This window comes from Monodelphis domestica, chromosome 1 (genome assembly GCF_027887165.1).
Source record: "Monodelphis domestica isolate mMonDom1 chromosome 1, mMonDom1.pri, whole genome shotgun sequence".
NCBI classification, from domain to species: Eukaryota; Metazoa; Chordata; class Mammalia; order Didelphimorphia; family Didelphidae; genus Monodelphis; species Monodelphis domestica.
In genome coordinates, this window is record NC_077227.1 from 378,840,300 (window position 1) to 378,863,544 (window position 23,245).

At 39.3% G+C, this 23,245-nt stretch overlaps 1 protein-coding gene across 2 annotated transcripts in view; it reads right to left on the reverse strand.

The window, feature by feature from the left end:
- Positions 1 to 947: 947 nt before the first annotated feature.
- SH3PXD2B (SH3 and PX domains 2B) overlaps positions 948 to 23,245 on the reverse strand; it is a 164,396-nt gene continuing 142,098 nt past the window's right edge. For both annotated transcript variants that reach the window (XM_001380503.5, XM_007474016.3), the window contains 3 exons: positions 21,380 to 21,429; positions 20,399 to 20,524; positions 948 to 8,545 (listed from right to left, as the gene is read on the reverse strand). In XM_001380503.5, coding sequence (XP_001380540.2) covers positions 6,998 to 8,545; positions 20,399 to 20,524; positions 21,380 to 21,429 — 1,724 coding nt within the window. In that variant the 3' untranslated portion in view covers positions 948 to 6,997. The remainder of the gene's footprint in view (positions 8,546 to 20,398; positions 20,525 to 21,379; positions 21,430 to 23,245) is intronic.

A 23,245-nucleotide genomic window follows, 5' to 3' on the forward strand; every position in this document is an offset into this window, starting at 1 on the left:
ATGTATCTAGAGCTGAAAGCTCTCTCTCAGAGGATGGGGATAGGTAGGTGGCACAGTGGATGTAATGCTGGGTCAGAAGTCCAGAAAACCTTGGTTCAAATGTGCTCTCAAACATTTACCAGCTGTGTAATCCTGGGTAAGTAATTTAACTTCTACTTGCTTCCATTTTCTCATCTGTAAATGGGGCCATAGCAATACCTGCTATCTAAGGTTGTGAGGATCAAACCAGATAATTGTAAAGTACGCAGCATAATGCCTGATGCATAGTAGGCACGATATAAATATTAGCTACTATCATTGTTGTTACTGCCTAGTTTGTTCCCCTCATTTTAAAGTTGGGGATAGGAAGCCTAGGGAAGTTAAGTGACTTGCCAATATCATACAGGTTGTAATCAGTAGAGGTGGTTTTGAATTCTAGAGCCCATACACAGTCCTCTATACACACCCTCCACCCCTTGCTCTCATTTTCACCGGTGAAAAAATGGATGCTTAGGAAGTTATAGCCATGTCCAAGGTCACACAAGTGGCATCCAAGTCAGCATTCAAACCCAGGTTCTCAGACTCCTTAACCAGTGCTCTCCTCTTCTGTGCTAATCCCTCCCTTTAGATTCTTCTTCATTATAAACCTCAACTGGCTCAGGGTTTCTTCCTTGTACTGACTGCAGTGATCAGGGGACCTCCAAGAAAGAAGACAAAAGAGAACTGGCAAATGTACTTTTCTGCCACAAGAATGAATCACATACTCAGTGGATGTGCCAATGACCGTCTCATGTGAATTTCTGGGAATCCCATAAAAGCATCCATGTGGGGGAGTTTGTATAATTCACCAGATTAACCATCTTTCATGGATATCCTAGGGTACAAAGCTACTTCTGTGTACTCCTTCTTTGCTATTCATGGAGGTCTTTTTATTTTAGTTTGGTCAAATAAAATACACAGACTCTGCATTCACAATGAAGCTTGAAACCAGTCAAGCATTTTGTTTTATTTAAAAAAAAGGAAAGAAAAGAGTCTACTGGTGAAGTATATAGCCTACACATGCTACAGTTAATGTTCTGATCCCCTTTCCCCTCACATATATATTTATATAAGTTTATGTGTTATAAGGAAACAAACAGAAATAACCATCAGAGAATTTGTTGAGTAAGAGAAGTTCTGGAATAGCCAAGATTCTTAAGCTTTATTCTATGAAACACACAAAGTGTTTGGATTCAGCCCATGCAGGGCTCATTTCCTAAAGTTTATGAGAAATCAGATTGGATATACTAATGTTCCTGATCTAGGTTACAGGAGGTGGGGGGGTGCTGTTCTTATTGCTGACAATTAGCATAATACATTGGGTTCACTTTTTTTTCTTCCAAGAAAGTAACAACTATTGCTCTTTTATGTCTTTAAGGAAAGGCCTCTGAAAAACCTTCCTTGGAATGACAGAGGTTCTTCTATCTGGCCTCTTGTCACTGTTTGGAGTTAAGGATGTTTGATTTGGAATTGAAGGGTCAGAAACAAGATGGAATATGGAATGTTTTAACAAGGTACAAGATCATGTTGGAGACCTTGTAGCAAAGGAAGTCAGCAGAGAACTTTCCCAGCTGAAAAAGTGTAACCTTATTAGCTATTAGCCAATATTAGATAGATCTGAAAAATACTGATGGCACAAATTAGTGGTTGGTGGTTCCTGGATTAGGAATAGATCATGGATCCACCTGATCTGTGCCACAGTTTCAATAGGACTGTCCTAGGATAGCAGGTATTGCTGGGGGTTGTTCCCAGACACCAGTACCCCTGACAGTAGTTGCCAGAGGTGGCGGGTTGAGGGTGGGAATAGAGGGAAGGTCTAAGCATAGCTCTACCAAGTCAAAGGACTGAGCAGCTCTCATGGCACAAATACTGTATCAATGACGCCAATGTGGCCACTGTAATTTTCATGACTCATCCTTTCCCCACCAAATCAGACTTCAGGATCCTGTAACAGGCAATCTTTGGTCTCTGGATTATTGACTGGTCACAGTATATACAAGTCTGGAAGAGGTGGGTGTGGGAAACTAGATAGATATAAGGAACCTGGGGGAAAGGCTGCAGGTTAAAAGTCTTGTCTAGTATTTAACTTAACAGTCAAAAGAGGAACGAAAGACCCTACTGTGATTCAGTGGGGTGTAATTAGTTACAGCAGCAGTAGCAAGGAAAGTAAAACCAAGCAAAATTGGACTGAAAGAATAGCAGCCATGATATAAATTGCATATTTTCCATGTGGTCCTCACCACATCTTAACATATGCTCCTGGAGGGCAGGAACTGTACCTTCCATTTCTATACTGAACAGGAGCGACAAAATACTGACTACCACGCAGTGGTAGATTGGCTAAGAACCATGACTGCCATTATTATACCCATGTGATTTGTCACATGACTTAAAAAAAAAACTTTATGGCAATTGGTTTTCCATCTTCCATTGGTTTTCTGGTGGAGAGTTAGCTCTTGAGAGTTTTACTTGGCAAGAGAATTATAAGTGGGCTGTTTTAAAATCTATTAATTTTACTTTGAAAATTACATGATGCAAACAGGACGAGTCCCTGATGGGGCAGATCCAATTTAGTATTTCTTACAGATGTGCCTGACTTGGGGCCCAAAGGACTTCCAGTATACAGTAAAAAAAAAAATAGCTTGTACAAGGCTAGAGGTCCAGCTTTCTTTATAACATATGGTACAGGAACACAGAATCATAGATTTGGAGCTGAAAGGAACCTTGGGAGTCATCTAGTCCAATGTCTTCTTTATATACAGAAGAGAACATTGAGGCTGAGAGGTTAAGTGATAAGGCTGTAATTTGAAAGTAGGTATTGGATTCTGAGTCAAGTGTACAACACTGCTTGGGAATACAATTTAATGTGAAAAATATTCTTTGTCGGAGAGGTTTTAGGAGTGAAGCTGAATGAGAGACTGTGCTATGATGCAGATTCACCCCAAGCAGTTTTAGTATAGCAGGTTTAAGAATTAAGTATTTGACATAATTTGGTAAACAGGGATGTGGAAATCCAATCACATTTCTATGCTTCTTGGGTTGGTATTTAGCTTGGAATTTTGGTCCAGAGCAAGATATGGGGTTATACAAGAAGCTAACCTGTCTTTGACTTGTTTGAAGGTGGGATGGGATGGGAGAGTCTATATGATAAAAAGTTCATTTGATTTAAGAAAAAGATTTCACAAAAACACTGCTTATAACCCTTTAGCACTTTGAGGCAACTGCTGACTCTTTTCTGCAGGGTCACAGAGTCTTGTGGACAGAATGAATATCTGATTCAAAGACTAGCTTCTCAATGTTACAAGTGGCTCATCATCAGGGTGCCTGGAGCATGATAGATTTTTAAGCCATGGCAAGTCATGAAGAACATCTTTTGGGGCTGAGAGGTATCACAATAAGTATTAGTGAAGAGTACCCAAACCACCCTAAATCATAGATTTGTGAAATTACCACAACAATCCCAAAGCATTATCTAAACCTGTCATCAAGCAAGAATGCAAAGACCCTCAGCTATAGCATCAGACCACACTGAATAACCCTATCTTAACCTGGCTGGGAAGGACCCATTAGTGAAATGAAAGAGAAAAGAGAAATAAAGACCTGTGCTACAGATTCAAATTGAAAAGGCTGCTACAGAAAGTAAGGAAACGTGGCTTCCAATTGAGCTGACTCCAGGGAGAGAGTCATCAACCATTTTAGTGACTTCAATGTGTAATAAAATTCCCCAGAATAAAGAACAGGAGGGAGGTGGTGCAGTTGCTGTAGGATAGACATCATTTGCAGAATGACTGTGACAGTAAGTCAAACCACCTTAGGTTGGTAGAGACCTCAAAGATCTTTGAGGCCAAGGATTTGTGACTTCTTCATGTCTGCAGCTATTATGGTGCTTAGTGTGGTGCCCTCTATATAGTGAGCACTTGGTAAATATTTGATGAATGGTTGAATGAAACCAGGAAGCAGGACTATAACAAAATATGTGGTTTTCCTTTCCAAAATGAAGTAAAATCCAGGAAAGTATCAGGTAAACTATCAAATGTTAGCTCAGCTCTGATAGGTGGTTCCATTCTCTGACAATCAGAGCTTCAGGAATGACAGAAGGGTCCTGAGTGCTCAGACTTGCCAAGGTTATTCTCAAAGTCATTAAGATTCTTTATCCTCATCTCCCTTGCTGCTTATCTTCTCAAGTGATTTCCAAAGACAGTGATGGAGGAGGCCAATCAGAAATAGGAGAAACACTCAAGCCTATGGTCCCAGACTGATAGGTTCCCTGGGGCTACACATTGATTCCCTTAGAGAAAGGGACAAATAATGAACATGAGATTAACATTCACTCTGAAATCTTGGGAAAATTTTGATTAGGCTTTTCCCCTCTCTGAGGGCATTAATGGCCACTTAAAAAAAAAAAAAGCAACATTCCAAAAGTATTAAGTATGAGAGAACAGACTTTTATACTCCCACCTTTCTAATTGAGAATATGTATGGGGAATTGTCTTCCCAGGAAAATGGACATAAACACCATGAAAAGGATGGGCTAGAGCTGGCTTGTTTTTGAAAACAATAGGAAGGAAAGTACATCCCTGCTTCCAACTGTGCCACTGGTCACTTGAAGCCACTGCTCCTTTTGTTCCTTCCACAGGAGATCATGGGATCAAAAAATTAGAGTCAGAAGGTACCTTAGAGATCATCTAAAACAACTTCATTTTTATGGTTGAGGAAAATGAGGCAGACTGAATTTAAATGACTTGCCCAAGGTCAAGTAATTATTATTAACCGATAGAGCTGGAATTCAAATCCAAGTTGCCTGATTCCAAACTAACCACTCTTCCCAACAAATTATGCTTCCTAGTCATGATTTCTTTTGGCCTGAAACAGTCTGGTCTCTGGACTACCAGGCAGGATGCCTGGGTTCTCATCTTGCTTCTCTTAAAAAAATTAGCAAAGTAACATGAACAAAATGTGACTCTGATTCATCTGTCAAGTGGGGTAAATAAATGTTGCCCAACTTACATCACAAGGTTTTGAGGACAAAGTGGCTTAAAAGATGCAAAAGCACTATGGAAAACTTGGCTGCTTTCCAGATATGGGGAATTAAGAGTATAGCAGAACATTCGTGGGAATCTTCAACTAGGACTTAGTTCTTATCTCTTGCCACTAAATCACTGGACTAAACAAATGGCAGCTTTCACCCACCTCTTCCTCTTAGAATCTCTTCTCCTTTCTTTTAAGGTTCATCACAATGTCACCTTCAACAGGAAGTCTTTCCTAATACCCCCAGTTACTAGTACCACCACCTCACCCCTCCAATTACCTTGCATTTAGTATATACTTTCCTTTGTACTTGTTTATTTCCCAATAGAACATGAGCTCCTTAAGGGTAAGGACTATTTCATTTTTGCTTTTGTCTTCCTAGCCCCTAACATAATGTGTGACACAAAGTAGGCACTTAATGAGAGTTTGTCAAATGTTGACTGGGTGCTTGAGCTGTGTACTTATGAGGCTAGCCATTTAGGGGTTTCCCTAATCTCTTCTCCCTACCCTCACCCCATACCAACTGAAGTTGATGGATCTCAGCCTTTCACCTGGCCTGTGCCACGGATTTTAGCAGCTCTATCCCTAAGCATTTGCCCCCATTTGAAAGATGAGATGCTGTGTAATGAACACACAATGATTCCTCCTGGAATCCTAAGGAACAATTAGGATGAGATACATTTAGGGGAAGGAAGGAGCGGTGGGTAGAGAAAGTGGTGGAGTAAGGGAAGAGAGAGGAGGGCACTGTGGTTCGTTTAGAAGTAGGAACATTTAGAATCCTTGTCTCATAGCTTTTGGGAGCCAAAGTGCTCCATTGCCCTAGCTTACATCAGCTAGCTGTCAATTCCTATTTCAGGCCCGCCTTCCTCTGTCCCCCAAGTACAGTTGGGTTGCCCATGAAGGACAGAGTCCCATATTCGAAAAGCACCATAATGAAAGAAAAAGGTGGCTGATAACCAGTTCTAAGTAACCCTGGGATTAAGTGATATCCAAAGCATGTATTGAATGCTGTACTGCCTTAGGGTATGGAATCACCCTTCTAAGATATAAAGCTTTTTCCAGAGTGCAAAAAAACAAAAACAAAAACAAATGCAGATTTAGCGGACTTCTGTCCTTGTCTTCTTCTACTTCCATGGCATGTGAGGAAAGATTGTCCCTCTCCAAGTCAGAGATGACCATAACCTTAATGAAGGAAAGACCTGTTAAGATTAGAAAAAGCACACAGGTCCTTTGTGGCAGCAGGTATTTCTGCAAACAACAAGATTTTAGGAAAAGGCTCAGTGGTGGTGAACTTGAGTCTGATGGTCATGTGAAAGGGGAATCATTGCAAGGCTTATCCTGGGACACTGAGCCTGGCTTCATATTTAATCAAGGTTGATTAACTTTTAGATGCTCAGAGGAATTTCTAGGTTTGCTATAGGATCCGATATCTCAGTACCTTTGCTAGTTAGATTCTGGATACCAGCATATTCTGGTGAAAGGGCAGCTTCTGGTTCTTGGATGCTGTGTTAGAGCTACTGGATGAATAACTGCTCTTGTTCTAGCAAGAACTTGTTTCTCCCAATTAAAACACTACTTTCTGTGGGTAACTGAAAACATTTAGAAGGGACTTTGGTCTCATCTAACCCTCTCAAATTACACATGAAAAGAGACTGAAGAATAGAAGTGGAGTTGGCCATTTGGCCTGGAGATGGTAACATTGGAGACTTATTACCACTCATGATGGACTAAATCTCCTTATAAGTAGGACAATTACCAAAGAATGGAATTAAACTACATTGAGGCTGGGAGATACATTCTCCATGCTCCTTCCAGATTGGGAAAGCCCAATGCATTGGGAATCATTTCCTTTTAAAGCCTCATAGAAAATGATAAGTTAAGAAGCTAATTAAATACCCAGGTGAAACCAATGGAGATATTGGAAGGATAGATCCTACAAGGACAGTGAGAACTATGGCTTCTTTCTTAGATAGTTGGAAGGAATCCAGCCTTCCCAAGAAGGCGCTCCACTTAGAACCTGACAGAACCACCAGCCACTGCTATTCTTTTCGCGTACTTCAAATACAGTCCCCTCCTGGAAGCCACTGGTCTCCTCATCCCCTTCAAAGTTGGCCATAGCCACATATAATGTATCTTTGGGGACTTCTGTAGTGGAGAAAGGTGCAGCAACTGGTTTCTCCCTTGCTTCTCCTAGCTTGGTTGCTGCTTTTGGCCCGAGCCCACTTTTTGCTTTGACCTCTTCTTGGCCTCCTGTACCAGGCAGGAAAGGTTTGGCCTTTGGAGGGACAAGCATGGGTCGGCCAAGAGCTGGAGCAGTCTTGACCTCATTTGCCTCTCGATATGGCACTTTGGTCTCAGGAAGGGGCCTGGAAGAGGAGGAGGCTTTCTTGGGAGGTGGTGGCCTCCGAGGAGGTACTACTGGTCTCTGCTGTGGTGACTCTTTGGAAGTGGTAGGACTACTCTTAGGCATAGGATCGGTTGTCTTGGCTGGCCTTGGGGGGACTTTTGAGGAAATGTCCTTTGCTGTGAGACTGTCCTGTTTAGGAATGAACTTGGTGTCTACCGTGGCTCGCTCCAGAGGCCTGCCAGAAGCTTCCCCTGAAAGCAAACTGTTGCTGAAGGAGACATCATGAGTTCCACTTAGGTGGTGATTCTCTTCTTCTGATGACTTCTCCTGAGACTTAGCAGGTCGGAGCTTGCTCCTAAGGTTGCAGATATCCAACCTATCCTCAGCTTGAGGTGGCTCTGTCCTGTGGGAAGAAGCTGGTTTTGGTCTAACCTGAGGTTTAGACTTCAAGAAGGGGTTCTGGGTAAAAGACTCAGGTTTATCTTCAGGCAGTTCAGCTTTGGGCTTGATGATGGGACGGAGGTTTGGCTTCTTTACCTCTTTGGCGAGTACTTTGTGCCCACACTCTAGCCCCATTTCATTTTTTTGCTGAAATAATTTGCCTTTCTCTGATTTCAGCTCTGTTTTCTTGTTGTCCCTCGGTGGGGGCATGTGTTTTGGTGGAATCATGGGCAGAATCATTCCAGGGGGTTTGGGGGACCCTCTGAGCTGCTCCATCCGCTGTCGCTCTCTCTCTTGCAGTTCCCCTTCTGATTTGATGATGGACTCCTTCCGTGGTGGGAGGCTGGGCTTCTCTTCCATGTCTGGGTCAGAGATTTCCTCATATCCAGCTGATGCGGCCATATCTAAAGAGACATTCCGATGGCCCTCCTTCCCCTTCCATTCTTTGGACCAAGGCATGCCACAGTCCATGCCATTATGCGGTGCTTCAGGTAAAGGCCGAGAGGGGCCAGTTGCTTCATGGCTTGTGCTGTTTTCTACCATGGCCTCCCCCAGGCGCAGCTGTGTCATTTCATTAGGCAATGGGGCTAAGAAGTTAGGTCTTGAGGCATTGCTTGTTTTCTTGTACTTGTCAATGAATGTTGCTGGGGCCCAGCCTTCCTTATCATCAATTTGGATATACCACCAGCCACTTAGGTTCTTCTCAATCACCTGAAAAGTATAAAAGAATAGATCAATTTAGTAACAATGACTTTACAACCATTTGACTTACAGGGTTTTCCAACAGGACCAAACTATTTAGAGTTGTGTCTTTGCAGGAAGGGGAAAATTCTTGGAACCCAACACACTCTTTCTGTCTCTCTGTGTGTGTGCTTAACTAGAGAGGGGAGATGCTAAAAAAATTTTTTAAACCCATACCTATGTTTTGTTTTTGTGTTTTTTAATTTATGCCTTTACTTTAAACCCTTTGGTTTATTTTGGTTTATTTGGTTTACTTTAAACCCTCTGGTATTGGTTCTAAGGGCTAAACAGTGACTTGTCCAGGGCTACAGTGGATGCAAAAATTTTAAAAGATGCTTTAAAGGAATAGAGAACTGTTATAAGGCACTGTAACTTCCTGCCAGCATAGTACTATAGATGTACAATGATTCCAATTTGCCTGCCATTTCAGACCCCTCCTGGACAATATTTTCAAATCAGTCTAAAAGGAGCATCTACTTCTACTTCCAATTTCTGAAAAAGAACCCATCTTAGATTTTATCATTGATATTAATGGAACAAATAAGATTTACTTTACATAAACTAACTTAACTGATGTTAATATAATATCTCTAGCAAAAGACATTTTTGTATGTGTATGCTATATAGAAAAGTGACGTGTGCTCTAATAATACAGAAGTGGGTAGGAAAAATAATTCTCTAGCTCTCTTTATGCTTACAGTAAAAAACTTTCAAAAAGTTTTTTCCTGATTCTCTGAGTGTTAGTGTTACTTTCTTTTTATTTGTATATATCCTGTGTCTATTCACTTGTGGACACATTGGGCCACCTCAGTAGAATATAATCTCTCACAGTCTCTTCTGTATCTGGCACATAGATGAATACAATAGAGCACCAATAAATGTTCGTTGAATGACTGAAATAAATGGAATACATATCTTTATATCAGTTAATCATTAGCTAATAGAGACATGAATAAGTATCTTCATCTCTACTAGTCAGTGCAGCATAAAGATGAAAACAGGACAATACATGTTCTCAATTCAATGGACAGTTTTAAAAGCACATACTGTGTGTGAAGGCACTGTACGAGGTATCAGATAGTCAAAGATAAAATGAAAATGAGTTCCTGCCTTCCAAGAATTGACATTCTAATAATTTTATTACATCCTATTGATCTGATCCTCTTAATGATTAAGTGTCCACCACATGCAAACAATATGTTTTCCCATCATAATCTAGAATTTTCCATTAGTTATTTATTAAAAAGGAACAAATAAAGTCTTAAAATTTAAAAATGAATATACAGATGGCTAGACATAGTATGAACAAAATGCATATTCAATGGATTTCAGTGAGCTTCTATCAGTATTTCATAATTTTAAGTATATCCAGCATTTCCTAACTACCAATCTGCTGCAAATTTTAACCATATACAAAACTTTGATTACCAAATGATGTTACTTCCTAAAACTCAGACACTTCAAAGAATCCTCTCTTTCTTTCCTTGGCACCATAAATGCCCTCTCAATGCTGTTCCTAGTCCTTAAGCCAGACTGAGCTGCTAATCCAAAGTTGCTGAGAAGAGAATAGAGTATATTTATTGTAGCAGGAAAAATTAGATTTGGAGTTGGGAAATAATGCTTTAAATTGTATCAAGTCAAAAGAAAAATCTCAACCCAGTCATTTAAAAAGCTATATCACTGGCATCAGAGAAGTCCATGGAGAAGAGGAGTAGAGTACAACACACTATACCAAAAATTGCATAAGAGGAGGGGAAGTAGACACAGAAGATGCCAACAGAGAGATTTATAACCAGAAAAGGAGATGGGCCAGCATGTAGCAAGAGCAAGGGATGAATGATGGATAGCCCATGTATTCCCCTGGAACATCTTTTCAATGTCAAGAGAACAAGAGGAAGTCCAGACTTAAAACATATTACAAAGTGGTTGTCAAAAAAACTATTTGTACTGGAAGAAAATGGAGAAATAGATCAATGAAATGGAATCTAGATAGCAAACTATATGTATACCAAAGATTAGTGTTTGATAAATCTATATAAAATAAAAACTAGGAGAAGGATTCATTATTTAATAAATGTACTTGGGGAAAGTCAGTTGGCAATTTAGCAAAATTGATTTAAGCTTATGTCTCACATCACATATAACAGTGAGTTCCATCTGGAAGAAGAACTTAAACATAACAAAAAAAACCCCAAACTATAAAAGAAAATAAAAAGGAAGAATGGTATAATGTATTTGCCTTAGCTGTTGAAGGGTAAGACATTTTTTTCAATTCAATAAGTGAAAGAACTTTTTGCTTCTAAAATTTTAGAAGTGTTTGACTTACATTAGGAAAAAAATGTTCTAAACAATTAAACATTAAAATTAAAAAATTAAAGAAAACTAACAGACTGGGAATAATTTTTGTGACAAATGTCAGGTTAAATATTTAATATCTAAAGCATATAAGGAAAAGTTTTAAAAATTCATAAAGATAATTTCCATTCCAGAATGGATAAATTTGGCTAATAAGTCAATAAACACTTATTAAGTGCTGACTGTGAATAAGGCATTGTGTTAAGTGCAATGGTACAAAAGGAGTGTAAAAGACAGTCTCTGCCCCTAAGGAGCTTACAGTCTAATGGGGGAAGGCAACATGCAAACAAATCTGTACGATCTATATAGAAGATAAATGGGAAAGAATTAAAAGAGGGAGGGCACTAGGTGCAAAGGTTTCCTGTAGAAGATGAGATTTTAGTTGGGACTTAAAGGAAGTCAGGGAAGTCAGTAGTCTAAAATGAGAAGGGAGAACATAGAAGACAGACCGAGAAAATGCCTTGCCTACAGAGAATGTCTTGTTCATGGGAACTGCAAGGAGGCTGGAGTGGTGTCACTAGATGAAAGATGATGCAGTTGGGAATAAAGTCTAAGAAGACTGGAAAGGTGTATGGTTATTAGGAATGGGGTAGGTTATAAAAGACTTTAAACACCAACAATTTAAGGTGATAGGAAGTCAATAGTTTACTGGCTGGGGGTAGGGAGGCAAATGAGGGAGAAGGGTGACTTGGTCAGGTCTATGCCTTAGAAAATTCATTTTAGTAGATGAATGGAGTGTGGATTAGAGTGGGAAGGAATTTGAGGCAGGAAGATTCCCTAGCAGAAAATAGCAATGGTCTAGGTGTGAGGATCTTACGGGAATGGTGGCTGTGCCAGAGGAGAGAAGGGACTGTGTTTGAGAGCAGCTGCAAAGGTGAAATCAACAGTGCTTGGTAACAGATTAACATAGATGGTCATAGACTTAGTTGAAGATGAAACCTAGGTTGTGAGCCTGAGGGACTGGGAAGATATTAATGCCCTAAACTAAAAGGCAGGGAGAGGCTTAAGGGCGGTGGAGAGAGATAATAAGTTCTGAACTGGACATATTAAACTTAAGATGTCTAATAGACATCCACTTTGAGATGTCTAAAAGGCAGCTAGAGATGTGAGATTGGAGGTCAGTAGAGAGGTTAGAACATGAAAGGTAGATTTGAGAATCATCAGCATGGAGATGGTAATTAAATCTTTGGCAGCTGATGAGATCACCAAATGAAATAGTGTAACAAGAAGACAAGGATTCAGGGCAGAACCCTATGGGACATCAAAAGATGCAAACAGACAGGTTTTAAAATAGGAAACCCAAATTGTAATTTCACTAATAATCAAAGAGATGCAACTTAAAAGAACTTGGAGGTGCCAAGTCACAGGCATCAAATTGGTAGGCATAATTTTTAAAAACGAAACTCAGTGCCAGCATTTTGTGGAGAAATAGATGTGGTATACTCACAAAAGGGGCAGCTAGATGTCTCATAGAGGGCTAGGTTGGAGTTGGGAAGGCCCTAGATCAACTTTGCCTTTAGACACTTACTAGCTGTGTGATCCTGGGCAAGTTCCTTAATCTCTGTCTGATTTATGTTATTGCAAAAGGAAATGGCAAGCCACTCTAGCATCTTTGTAAAGAAAACCTCACAGATACTAATGATCCATAGGGTCATGAAGAATCAGACACAACTAAAAAATAACAAGACACTTATATATTACTGATGGTACTTCCAACTTATATGATATTTTTAAAGATCGATCTCACAGCATATAATAAAAGTCAACAAAAATAATCATATCATTTAACCCATTAATTCCATTTTTGGAACTATGTCCTGAAAGCCATTAAAAACAAGCAATAGGAGAGGCATTACATTTTTAATAGCAGCATTGTACTTAAAAAAAACCAAACAAGTCTGGAAGCAACATTGAACAACAGGGAAATGGTTATAAAAATATAGATGGGCATTTATGAAGACAAAGAAATTATGAAATAATACAAAATGAAAAAGCAGAATAAGAAAACAAAATACCCATGAATTATTACTATAAAACAGGAAAAGTGATTTAGAATGGATAAAATATCTTGGCAGAGGTTTATATTTTGTATTGAAATTAATAATTCAATTATAAATCACTAATAGGCAAATTTAATTACTGAACATTATACTGATATTAAACATTTAGTTTTAAATTAATCACAATCTAAAACAATTAAGAGAGGACTAGACAAAGGTCTTCAAAATGTTGGATAGGATTTTTTGAGAGGATTTTTGGGAAGACAGGGACAAGAGTCTTTACGATGCTTGGTTCTAACGAGGAGGTATGAGAATATATCTCCTTTCCTTTGCAGAGGTGGACTATGGTATGAACCATTACATACGATGTCAGACTAGTCAATGTGTTGGCTAGCTTTTGCTAAACTGCTTTTTCCCAGCCTCTTTTCTCATTTTTTGTTATGTGGGATTGCACTTTGGGAGAGGGATGAGGTTATATTGTGAAGTATAAGTGATATAAAAACAAATGATATAAATACATTTAAAATAAGACACACAAGATGAGAAGGCATGGTTAAGTTGTGATTGACCTCACTAAATCACATCAATGAAATAATAAATTCCTCAAAGTAGAGAAGTATCTCATTGTTCTCTTCCTCTTAGTTTATTATTTTAGATATTTGTGGCTGACTCACTGGAAGAAATGATCAGTCATATATCCAATTCCTCAAATCCTCTTAGCACTGGGAAACCCCAGGAAGGTTAGAGATACAGGAAGCCCTACTTCCTATTCTCTTGGATATGGGCCAAATGGAAAACTGCTGGGATGCTACATTTCAAAACTTGGAAAGAGATCAAAGCTTCACCAGGAAATATGTCACAACTGGTTATCAGCATTCATTCATTTATTTGACAAATATTTATTGTGTCTATTATGTGTCAAGAAGAATAAGAGGCCATTGCTATACTCAAGAACCTTATAATCTAAAAGTAGAGAAAAGATACAGTACATATTTATAACACTGTGCACCAGAAGACTGGTCTAGAGGGAAGGGATCGATTAGGGAAGACATCACAGAAAATGTGGCATTTGAGCTGGGTAAAGGGTGATGTTCGAGCCAGGCCATGAAAGAGGAATATGATTTCCAAAGGTAAAAAAGAGGAAAAGGCCATTCAGATTTAGGCAGGGGGAATGGTATGAATCAAGATAAGGAGACAAAAAACATTCCAGTGCCCATGTGAGAGATAGTGAGTACTCTACACTGGCTGCAGCCCAAGATTTGTACTAGAAAGTATGAAGCAAAAAGTCTGCTTTGGGTGAGAATATAGAGCCTTGAATGCCAAACTCATGTCTGAATTTTATTTCATAGATGATGGTAAAGTTCAAGATTTTTGAGCAGGGAATAATATGAAGTGGCACTTTGGGGGAGATGAGCTTGGAGAAGGGTTTGCAGGATGAGTTGGAATGAGGAGAGTTGGGAGGCAGAGACATCAGATTGGAGTTCTGAAGTTGGGACCCAAGAATTTGCTTTAAAAATATTGGATTGGGGGCAGCTGGGTAGCTCAGTGGATTGAGAGCCAGGCCTAGAGAAGGGAGTTCCTAGGTTCAAATCTGGCCTCAGAAACTTCCCAGCTGTGTGACCCTGGGCAAGTCATTTGACCTCCATTGCCTAGCCCTTACCACTCTTCTGCCTTGGAGCCAATACACATTATTGACTCCAAGATGGAAGGTAAGGGTTTAAAAAAAAATTTGATCATTTCAATATAATTGGTTTCCTTTGTAATCCTATTAATTTTATTTTATGTATTTAAAAATAATATTCTGAGAAGGGGTCGATAGGCTTCACCTAGTCATGACATAAATTAAATTTACATCAATTCGACTTTTATTAAGGCCCTATTGTGTTCGAGGCCCTGTGTAATAATCTGGGGTGAGGTGGAGATGAAGACCTGAATTGGTCTGGTGGCAGTGGGATTAGAAAGGAAGAGAAGGATGCAGGAAGTATTTTGAAGGAAAACAGATACTACTGTGAGTCAAAGATCATAGGGAAGTTTTAAGCTTGTATGACTGAATGATGGCCCCATTAACAGAAATATGGAAGTCAGTTGGAAAATATGGGAAAGGAGTAAAGAGAAATTTGATTTTAGACATGTTCATACTGAGTTATGGTGAAAAATTGAGGTGAAAATGTCCAGCAGATAATTGAAAATACAGGATGGAAATCTAGTAGAGAGATCATTCAGGCCCACAGCCATAGTGAACCATCCAAGTTACAGAAAATGGACTTTGAAGTCCAAGTTCAGTTGTCCCTAGGCTGAATTTTATTTTATTTTTAAATTTTATTTATTTTTTAAACCCTTACCTTCCGTCTTGGAATCAATATTGTGTATTAGAACTATATCATGAAAAGTTAATACTGTGTACTGGTTCCAAGGCAGAAGAATGGTAAGGGCTAGGTAATGGGGGTCAAGTGACTTGCCCAGGGTCACACAGCTGGGAAGTTTCTGAGGCCAGATTTGAACCGAGAACCTCCCATTTCTAGGCCTGGTTTTCAATCCACTGAACAATCCAGCTGCCCTCTGAATTTTATTTTTAAATTGCAAATACGTTTATCTTTAGGTAAAGACAGTTCTGTCTGGAAGACTTTAGTTTCTACCAGTCAAAGAAAATAATCTACAAGGAGGAGATGTGTTGCTTACACAGACAGGCCATAAAATGTTGTGAAGTGATCCTGAGGGTCCTGTTCTATATTTGGCTATTTACTAGCTATATAGATAGAACTTGGCTTTAGTCACCCACCAACTGTGTCTCAGTTTTCTCCTATTGAAAATGGAGATAGTAGTAACTTTCTTTTGAGGCTCAAATGAGATAACATTTAAAAATACTTTGAAAATGTAAAGTAGTTGCTAATAGATCTGAAGGTATAATTTCTTCCTAATCCTCATACCTCTTCCCCTAAATAACCAGCAATGGACACAAAAGAGATTTCTTTCTGATGAAAAAGGAGAGTGTGCATGATACCCAATGAATATGAAACTAGATGAATTGAAGACCACAATCTCAGAGAGTAAGAACAATGAACACAAATGGTTTTTTAATTCTTTTTGCATGTCATGACAATCTGGTGAGGGCTATACACTCAGAATAATGTATGTAAATGCACAAACTAAAATATATAGGATTACAAAGGGTGCCAATTATATTGAAATATAGTTATCAAAATATAAAACATAAGAACCTTTGTTCTAGGGGCTGTTTTGTCAGGGTCAGAGATTAGCCTCTTTTTTTTTTTTGTACTAAATGTCAATAGTAGGGAGGAAACAATGCTTGGAAATACAATGGTAGAAGAGAATGAAGGAAGAGAGCAGCAAAGAAAGAGATAATCTGAAGAGAAAAAGAAGAGGAGGTGAGAGATTTTTTTAAAAAGTGGAATATATGGTTTGGGCTCTGATCTCACCAGCTGAAAGTCATCTCTCTTGCTCTTCAAGTTTTTCTGGGGGTACTTTGGATTTCCTTTTGCTTATCTCCCAGTTGACTTTACATCGCCATGTGTACATATTCAATTCAATAAAGGGGTATTAAGTGCCTATATGCCAGGAACTGAGTGATTTTATGGGGAACACAAATAAAGCTGTTCTTGTCTTCAAAGAGCTTCCATTCTATTGGAGGAAGGAGGGGGCACCCTTCACATGTACAAATAGGTAAGAGTACAAAAAAATGAATGAAGGCAATATTAATAAGAGTTTGGAAAAAAATTCATTACAGAGGAGATGGCAGTCAAGCTGAACCTTAAAGAAAGATAAAGATTCTTTGGGGCAGAGATGAGCACACGGTGTACTCCAGGCATGGTGGATTTCTTGCACTAATGCTAAATGTGGGTTCAAGGAATATTTATTAGAAAAGTTTGTCTGAAATATCCCATATATGAAAGGGAATATGAAATCAGAATGGAATAGCAGGTGAAAGAGATTATGAAAGGCATTTGTATTTTTCATTGGAGGCAACTGGGAACCATTGAAAGTTTTTGAGTAGGTGAGGGATGCGGTGAGACTTATGCTTCAGAAAGATTTTTCTTTCAGATTGGAGTAGGAAGATACTGGAAGTTAGGATCATAATTATGGGTTATAACAATAGTCCAAGCAAGATGTGATAAGGGCCTGAACTCAGGTTGTTGGCTTTGGGAGCGAAGAGGTGATGGATACAAGAGGTGACTGACAAGACATAGAAATTGTATGAGTAATGAGGGATGAATGATGAAGAAGGGAGAGTCAAGAATGACTCTCCAAGACTGTGAATAATGGTAACTATAAGAATGGTGGTACATATAACAGAAATAGAAAAGTATGGAAGAAGGGGTATACTGAGGGGGGAAGAATGAATTTCATTTTAGGTATGGTGAACTTGAGATGCCAGTGGGACATCTGAGATGAGATATTCAGAAGGCAGTTGAAAATATGGGCCACTGACAAAGTTTTTGAGCATTGTGTCTCTAACCCCATTATTCTCTTTGTAAGAGTAGGAGGCAAAGGTAAGGATGAAACATAAGATATGGCAGGCATATCATATGACAGGCAAAGACTGTTGGTAGCAAAGATCATGAGAGAAGAATGATGACCTGGGAGAACTCCGAGAGGAACTCTGGCCTTTTGTGCTTGGATCTCAAGGTGGGAAGAAGCACCTTTGCTTGCTAGAGATTTGTCAAGAGCCAACTAAAGGATTTCCAAGTGACTAGTCCTGGGACTTCTCCAGAAGAGTGATATTACATCTTTTTTTTTTTAAATATATTTTATTTGATCATTTCCAAGCATTATTCCTTAAAGACATAGATCATTTTCTTTTCCTCCCCCCCACCCCCCATAGCCGACGCGTAAGTCCACTGGGCATTAGATGTTTTCTTGATTTGAACCCATTGCTTTGTTGATAGTATTTGCATTAGAGTGTTCATTTAGAGTCTATCCTCTGTCATGTCCCCTCAACCTCTGTATTCAGGCAGTTGCTTTTTCTCGGTGTTTCCACTCCCATAGTTTATCCTTTGCTTATGAATGGTGTTTTTTTCTCCTGGATCCCTGCAAGTTGTTCAGGGACATTACACCGCCACTAATGGAGAAGTCCATTCCGTTCGATTATACCACAGTGTATTAGTCTCTGTGTACAATGTTCTCCTGGTTCTGCTCCTCTCGCTCTGCATCACTTCCTGGAGGTTGTTCCAGTCTCCATGGAGTGATATTACATCTTAATATCTCTAACAACATCCATAGAGAGATTTTGGTTTTGTCAAACTTGTGGGGGTCTTCAGACTCATGACTCGAGAGCTGAACCTTTTATCTGCCCTATTGCAATCGCTCTACTTTTTCCATGACCCTTTTTAGTATTTAATTTAGTTTAAGATCTTTGGGGAAGGTGAGGTAAAATTCTGGTCTGTTGTTAAAGGTCCCAGTTTCACTATCTTTGACTTTAGTTTGGGAACTCTCTGAATTTGTCCAGTTGTACCTTTTATCTGGACAGAGCCCACTATAGTACTGTCCTCTGGGGATGTTTTGAGAACATTTCTCGTGGCACCTGTAATCTATAAGAGCTGGATAACACTCTGTGCCTACTTTGATTCATACATTAGGTTCTGTGTTTGTATTGCTTTGGTGCACTAGGATCATTGGTGCTTGGATCTCTATCTTCCCCATGTCCCAATCATTTTCAGAACTAGCCATAGTTTGTTCTTGATCCTTGGTTTCTGATTGTAATTGTGTTTCCATTTGTATTGGGATTGTACGCTCTGGGATACTGTTTGATGTTGCCATGGTGTTGTTTTGATTGTTCTCTTCTAGTATCCCAACGTTGCTACAGTTTGGTTCTTAATTTGCCACTTAAAGATGTTGATTCAGTAGGATTCTTTGTATCTTCTGTTGAGTATGATGCTGATTCTTGGACAGGTAATGATTTTCCTGCTTCCCTGTGTGCTTTGTTGATTTGTTACAAAAGTATCTACTGAGGATGTATACAGTTGAGGAACTTACATTTGAGTTTCTATATTGTTATAAGACATGTTGAGAATGTATGGTTGTTCATACATCCCATTCCAATCAGGCAGTAACATGATAGATGGCATGGTTGAAGGATTTAAAGGAATTTGTGGTTTTGGGGTAAACATGCAGTTGTTTGGATTGCTTATGGGCACCAGAGATTATATAGTATTAATCTCTGTGTGTCTCGCAGTGTTGGCTATGTTCCCCAATTCCCACTTATTCTTTTCTTCTGCTTTTTCATGATGTTCTTTAGGTTTTCCCACGTCTTCTTGTTTCCAGCATTCAGGGTTTACTTCAGTGTCAGGCTTCACTGGAGTTTCACAAGCATGACACTTTGGTGAGAGGATAATGCTTTTGCTTGCAAGAATCTCCATTGATGTCTTTGGTTGGAACTCTTTGACTTCAGGATTAAGCTTTGAAATTATTCCTGTGTCATTTGAATTCCTATCTGCTTTAGCATTCCCATCTACCAAGTATGTTGGAGGTCTACTCTTTTGAATGCTTAAGGCAGTTGCTTTTTTCACCCCACTGGACTCTTTTGCTTTCATGGTTTTCAATAGTAGTATGTGTTTTAAGTTCTGTAGAACACCCACGTAACTGTGTTTCTTTTACTCTTATACCTTAAATCCTGTGATGTGATTTTGCATAGCACTGTGCCTTTGGGGAACATATGTCAAATTAGAGCAGAATTGACTGTATATGGATTATGGAACTATCTGTGTAGAGATTATTCTTGAGCCCATCTTTGACTGAGACACTAGACTCCCACTAATGAACCATAAGCTCCCTATGGACAGAAATTGTGTTTTTCTTATTTGTCTGGTAATTAAAAGATATTTGTTCACTTGCTGACTACAACTGTGATGGGGAGTGATGAACTGACATCAGCTGTCATGGTGTCATCTTTTTCTGCTTCTCATCTAGAATGGTGTGTATGTGTATGTGTGGTAACTTTACAGAAACAGCATGCCAAATTGCCCACCTGACAGACAACCTGTTCTTGTTTTCTGATGATAGGGAGGATGAATGTGAAGGAGAGAAAAAAGGAAGGAGAGGAGGTAGTGTATGGGTGATGACGACTTACTCCAACAATTGTGTTGTGCTGGAGAGTTGGGTCAATCCATCCCATCTTTGGTGTAATGCCTGTTTCAGGCCCATCTCAAGCATCACCTCTGGCATCCATAATGTATGCTGCCAAGTGAGGGGTCTTTTGTTGTTATTCATATCTATTAAGGGATTTCCATGCATGTATTTTCATAAAATCTCTGAAAGGGCCAGGAATACCTTAACTTCCTAGAGTCATCAAGAAAGATGAGGAAAAAGCACTCAGAAGAAAGAAATTCCAAGGAATTGTTCAGACAGCAGGGAAGGAAGATGATAGGATGAGAGGGGATTATAAAGGAAGGAAGGAGAAGTCAGAGGAGGAAAATGGAGACTGGAAGTAGAAAGTGAGGTCAGGTCCACTTACCTCAACTTTCAGTCCTGCTTGGAAACTGATTCCATCGGGAATAGTTGTCTGGAACTCAGCAATGGTATAATACTCCTCTTCTACTTGGGGTGGGATAGGGGGTTTTGGCAGGTTCAGACCTCGAGGCTGATGGAATCAAACACAAAACTAATTTCAATATAAAGAAATTGAAACACAGGAGGTAATTTTTAATTCTCTTGAAATGTGAGCTGGTTCCAAAGAGACATGTTGGATTTTTGATCCTATGAGTGAGCTAGAAACAAGCTTTTCAATTGAAGGCACGTATAGGAAAACCTCTAGGGCTACACAGACTTTTTTTTTTTTTAAGAGAAAAAGGAACAGAAGAAACTAGGATATCACTACAGGAAGTATTCCCATTTCATCCAAGGTTTAGGTTTTGTTCATCTAGAGGGGCACAACTTTATATATTTTTATCCACTGGAAGGAACCTAGTCTAAGAGTCAAAGGTTTGCCTTTGTCAAAGGCTTTGACTTTATCACTAATATCCTATGTGACCTAGGAGGTAGCTAGATGGCTTAGTGGATAGAAAGCAAGGCCTGAAGATGGAAGGCTCTGGGTTCAAATCTGATATCAGACACTTCCTAGCTGTATGATCCTGGGCGAGTCACTTAACCTCCACTGCCTAGACCTTGCCACTCTTCTGCCTTGGAACCAATACACAGTATTGATTCTAAGACAGAAAGTAAAGGTTTTTAATATATCTCTATATAAATATATACATATGGGGCCTTAGGCAAGTCACTTATTGTCACTAAACCTAAGTTTCCTTATATGTTAAGTAGGATAATAATATCTACCAGATCTACTATGTACATTGGGACTGTTGTGAGAACCAGATGAGAGGATGCCAATGAAGATACTTTGTTGAATATTAAAAAAAAATGTGAGTGTTAAGGATTGTCCTATAACATGGGCCTTTCAAATAAGAGCCTGGATTCCCAGGGTAAGGATTTTACTTACTATGGTCATGTCTCGTCGAGGAGGGGGTCTCTGCCTCATCTTTGGAGATCCTGTGGGAATATATGATGTTATTGCGTTCCATTTCAATATTTAGTACTCCCATTTTAACACATATTTTCTGCACACCAAATAGGCACAATGCACAGAGGGGAGGTAGAAAGTAAAAAAAAAAAAAGGCAGGGTTGCTGTCACTTAAGGAGTAAAATAAGATGTACACACAAATAATTACGATGCCAACCAGAGTGTGAGAATATAGTAAAGGAAAAAAATTAGAATTTTAGGTCAAAACTCCAATTAGGGGAAGAATCAAGTATCTCCTGCAATATTACTCATAGCCTTCCCTTTAACTTTCTCCCAGATTGGGCTCTTGCCACTCTACCAACACTGCTTTTCCCAAGATAAAATGAATCAGTAGCCTTTGTCTATTCTAGAATGAAAGAGATTTCCAGAATTCCCATTCCAGTAGCAAGAGAAAACCTGTGGATGGGAGAGGGAAAAGGTACATGCTCTGTATGTTTGAGAGGAGGAGAAACTTCTGGCCTCAGTAAGAGAAAAGCCTTACCTTTTCCTTATGAACACCAAGTTTCAAGAGCCTACATCAGGGACTGTCGGAGGCTTGTACTATCGGGTGGATTGTCCCTGAAGACTTATGTAAGGGAAACTCTTCATGGAGGTTTGACAGTGTGTGCAGTGCCCATAATGTACTAAATGAAGGCTTCAGTATATATATGGCTGATCAAGAAAAATTTAAGGGTGTAGAGAGGAGGAGGGAATTATCCCCAGCTACTATGCTTTTATTCCTGCCTCAGTAACTTAAGGCAAGTTATTGACTCTCCCTGGGCCTCAATTTCCTCTTGTGAGGGAGTTAGGTACTATAGAGGATAGATCTTCAGGAAGAATTAAGGCCAAAGATGTGTGACCTGGGAGAAAGTCACTTTGCCTCAATTTCCTATAATAACACCAACTTTATTGTTATTGCAAAGATCAAATAAAGCAGTATATATTAAGTACTTTGCAATCTTCCTCCTCCTCCTCCTCTTCCTCTTCTTCCTCCTCCTTCTTCCACGTGTGCTCTGACCTCCAACATTCTGAGGTAGAGCCTTACTTTCCAGGTATCCTTTTCATCTTGCCTCATTTCTTTCCCTTTTCCTTATTCTTAATCCTGATCAACATAGCCAAGGATCTGGAACAAAGTGCTCTCTTTGTCCAAACTAGAATGGAATATTGGCCATGGCTATGGGGGAAAGGGAGATCCTGGGTAGTTCAAGCCAGAGATTTAATCAGTCAATCAATAAGTATATATGCTAAATGCTGTACTAGGTATTGGGGGAAACAAAGACAAAAACTAAATGGAGTCTACTCTCACTGGGTTTATGTTCAATCAGATTCAAGAATTTTGTACAAATAGGGTCAGGAAATGGTGATCAAGAACATAAAAAATAAAAGCAACTTGGGGGCAGCAGTGGATGGAGAGCCAGACCTGGAGTAGGGGGAACCCAGGTTCAAATTTGGCCTCAGGCACTTTCTGGCTGTGTGACCCTGGACAAGTCACTTAACCTCCATTGCTTAGCCCTTACTGTTCTTCTGCCATAGAACCAATACACAGTTTTGATTCTAAGGCAGAAGATAAGGGTTAAAAAAAAAAGTAACTGGGGAAAGAGAACTAGACCATCTGGAACCAAGGTACTGCTAAACAGAAGTAGCCATTTATATATCCTAGTAAGGTGATGGCCCTGGTATAAACAATAAGGTTATTTATTTGTTTTTCAATAACACAACCATCAGCAGAAAAAAAACAGTGCAACTAATTAGGGTAAAGAAGGATTTTTCTTCTCTAATAGTTGGAAGTCCTTTCCCCCAACCAAA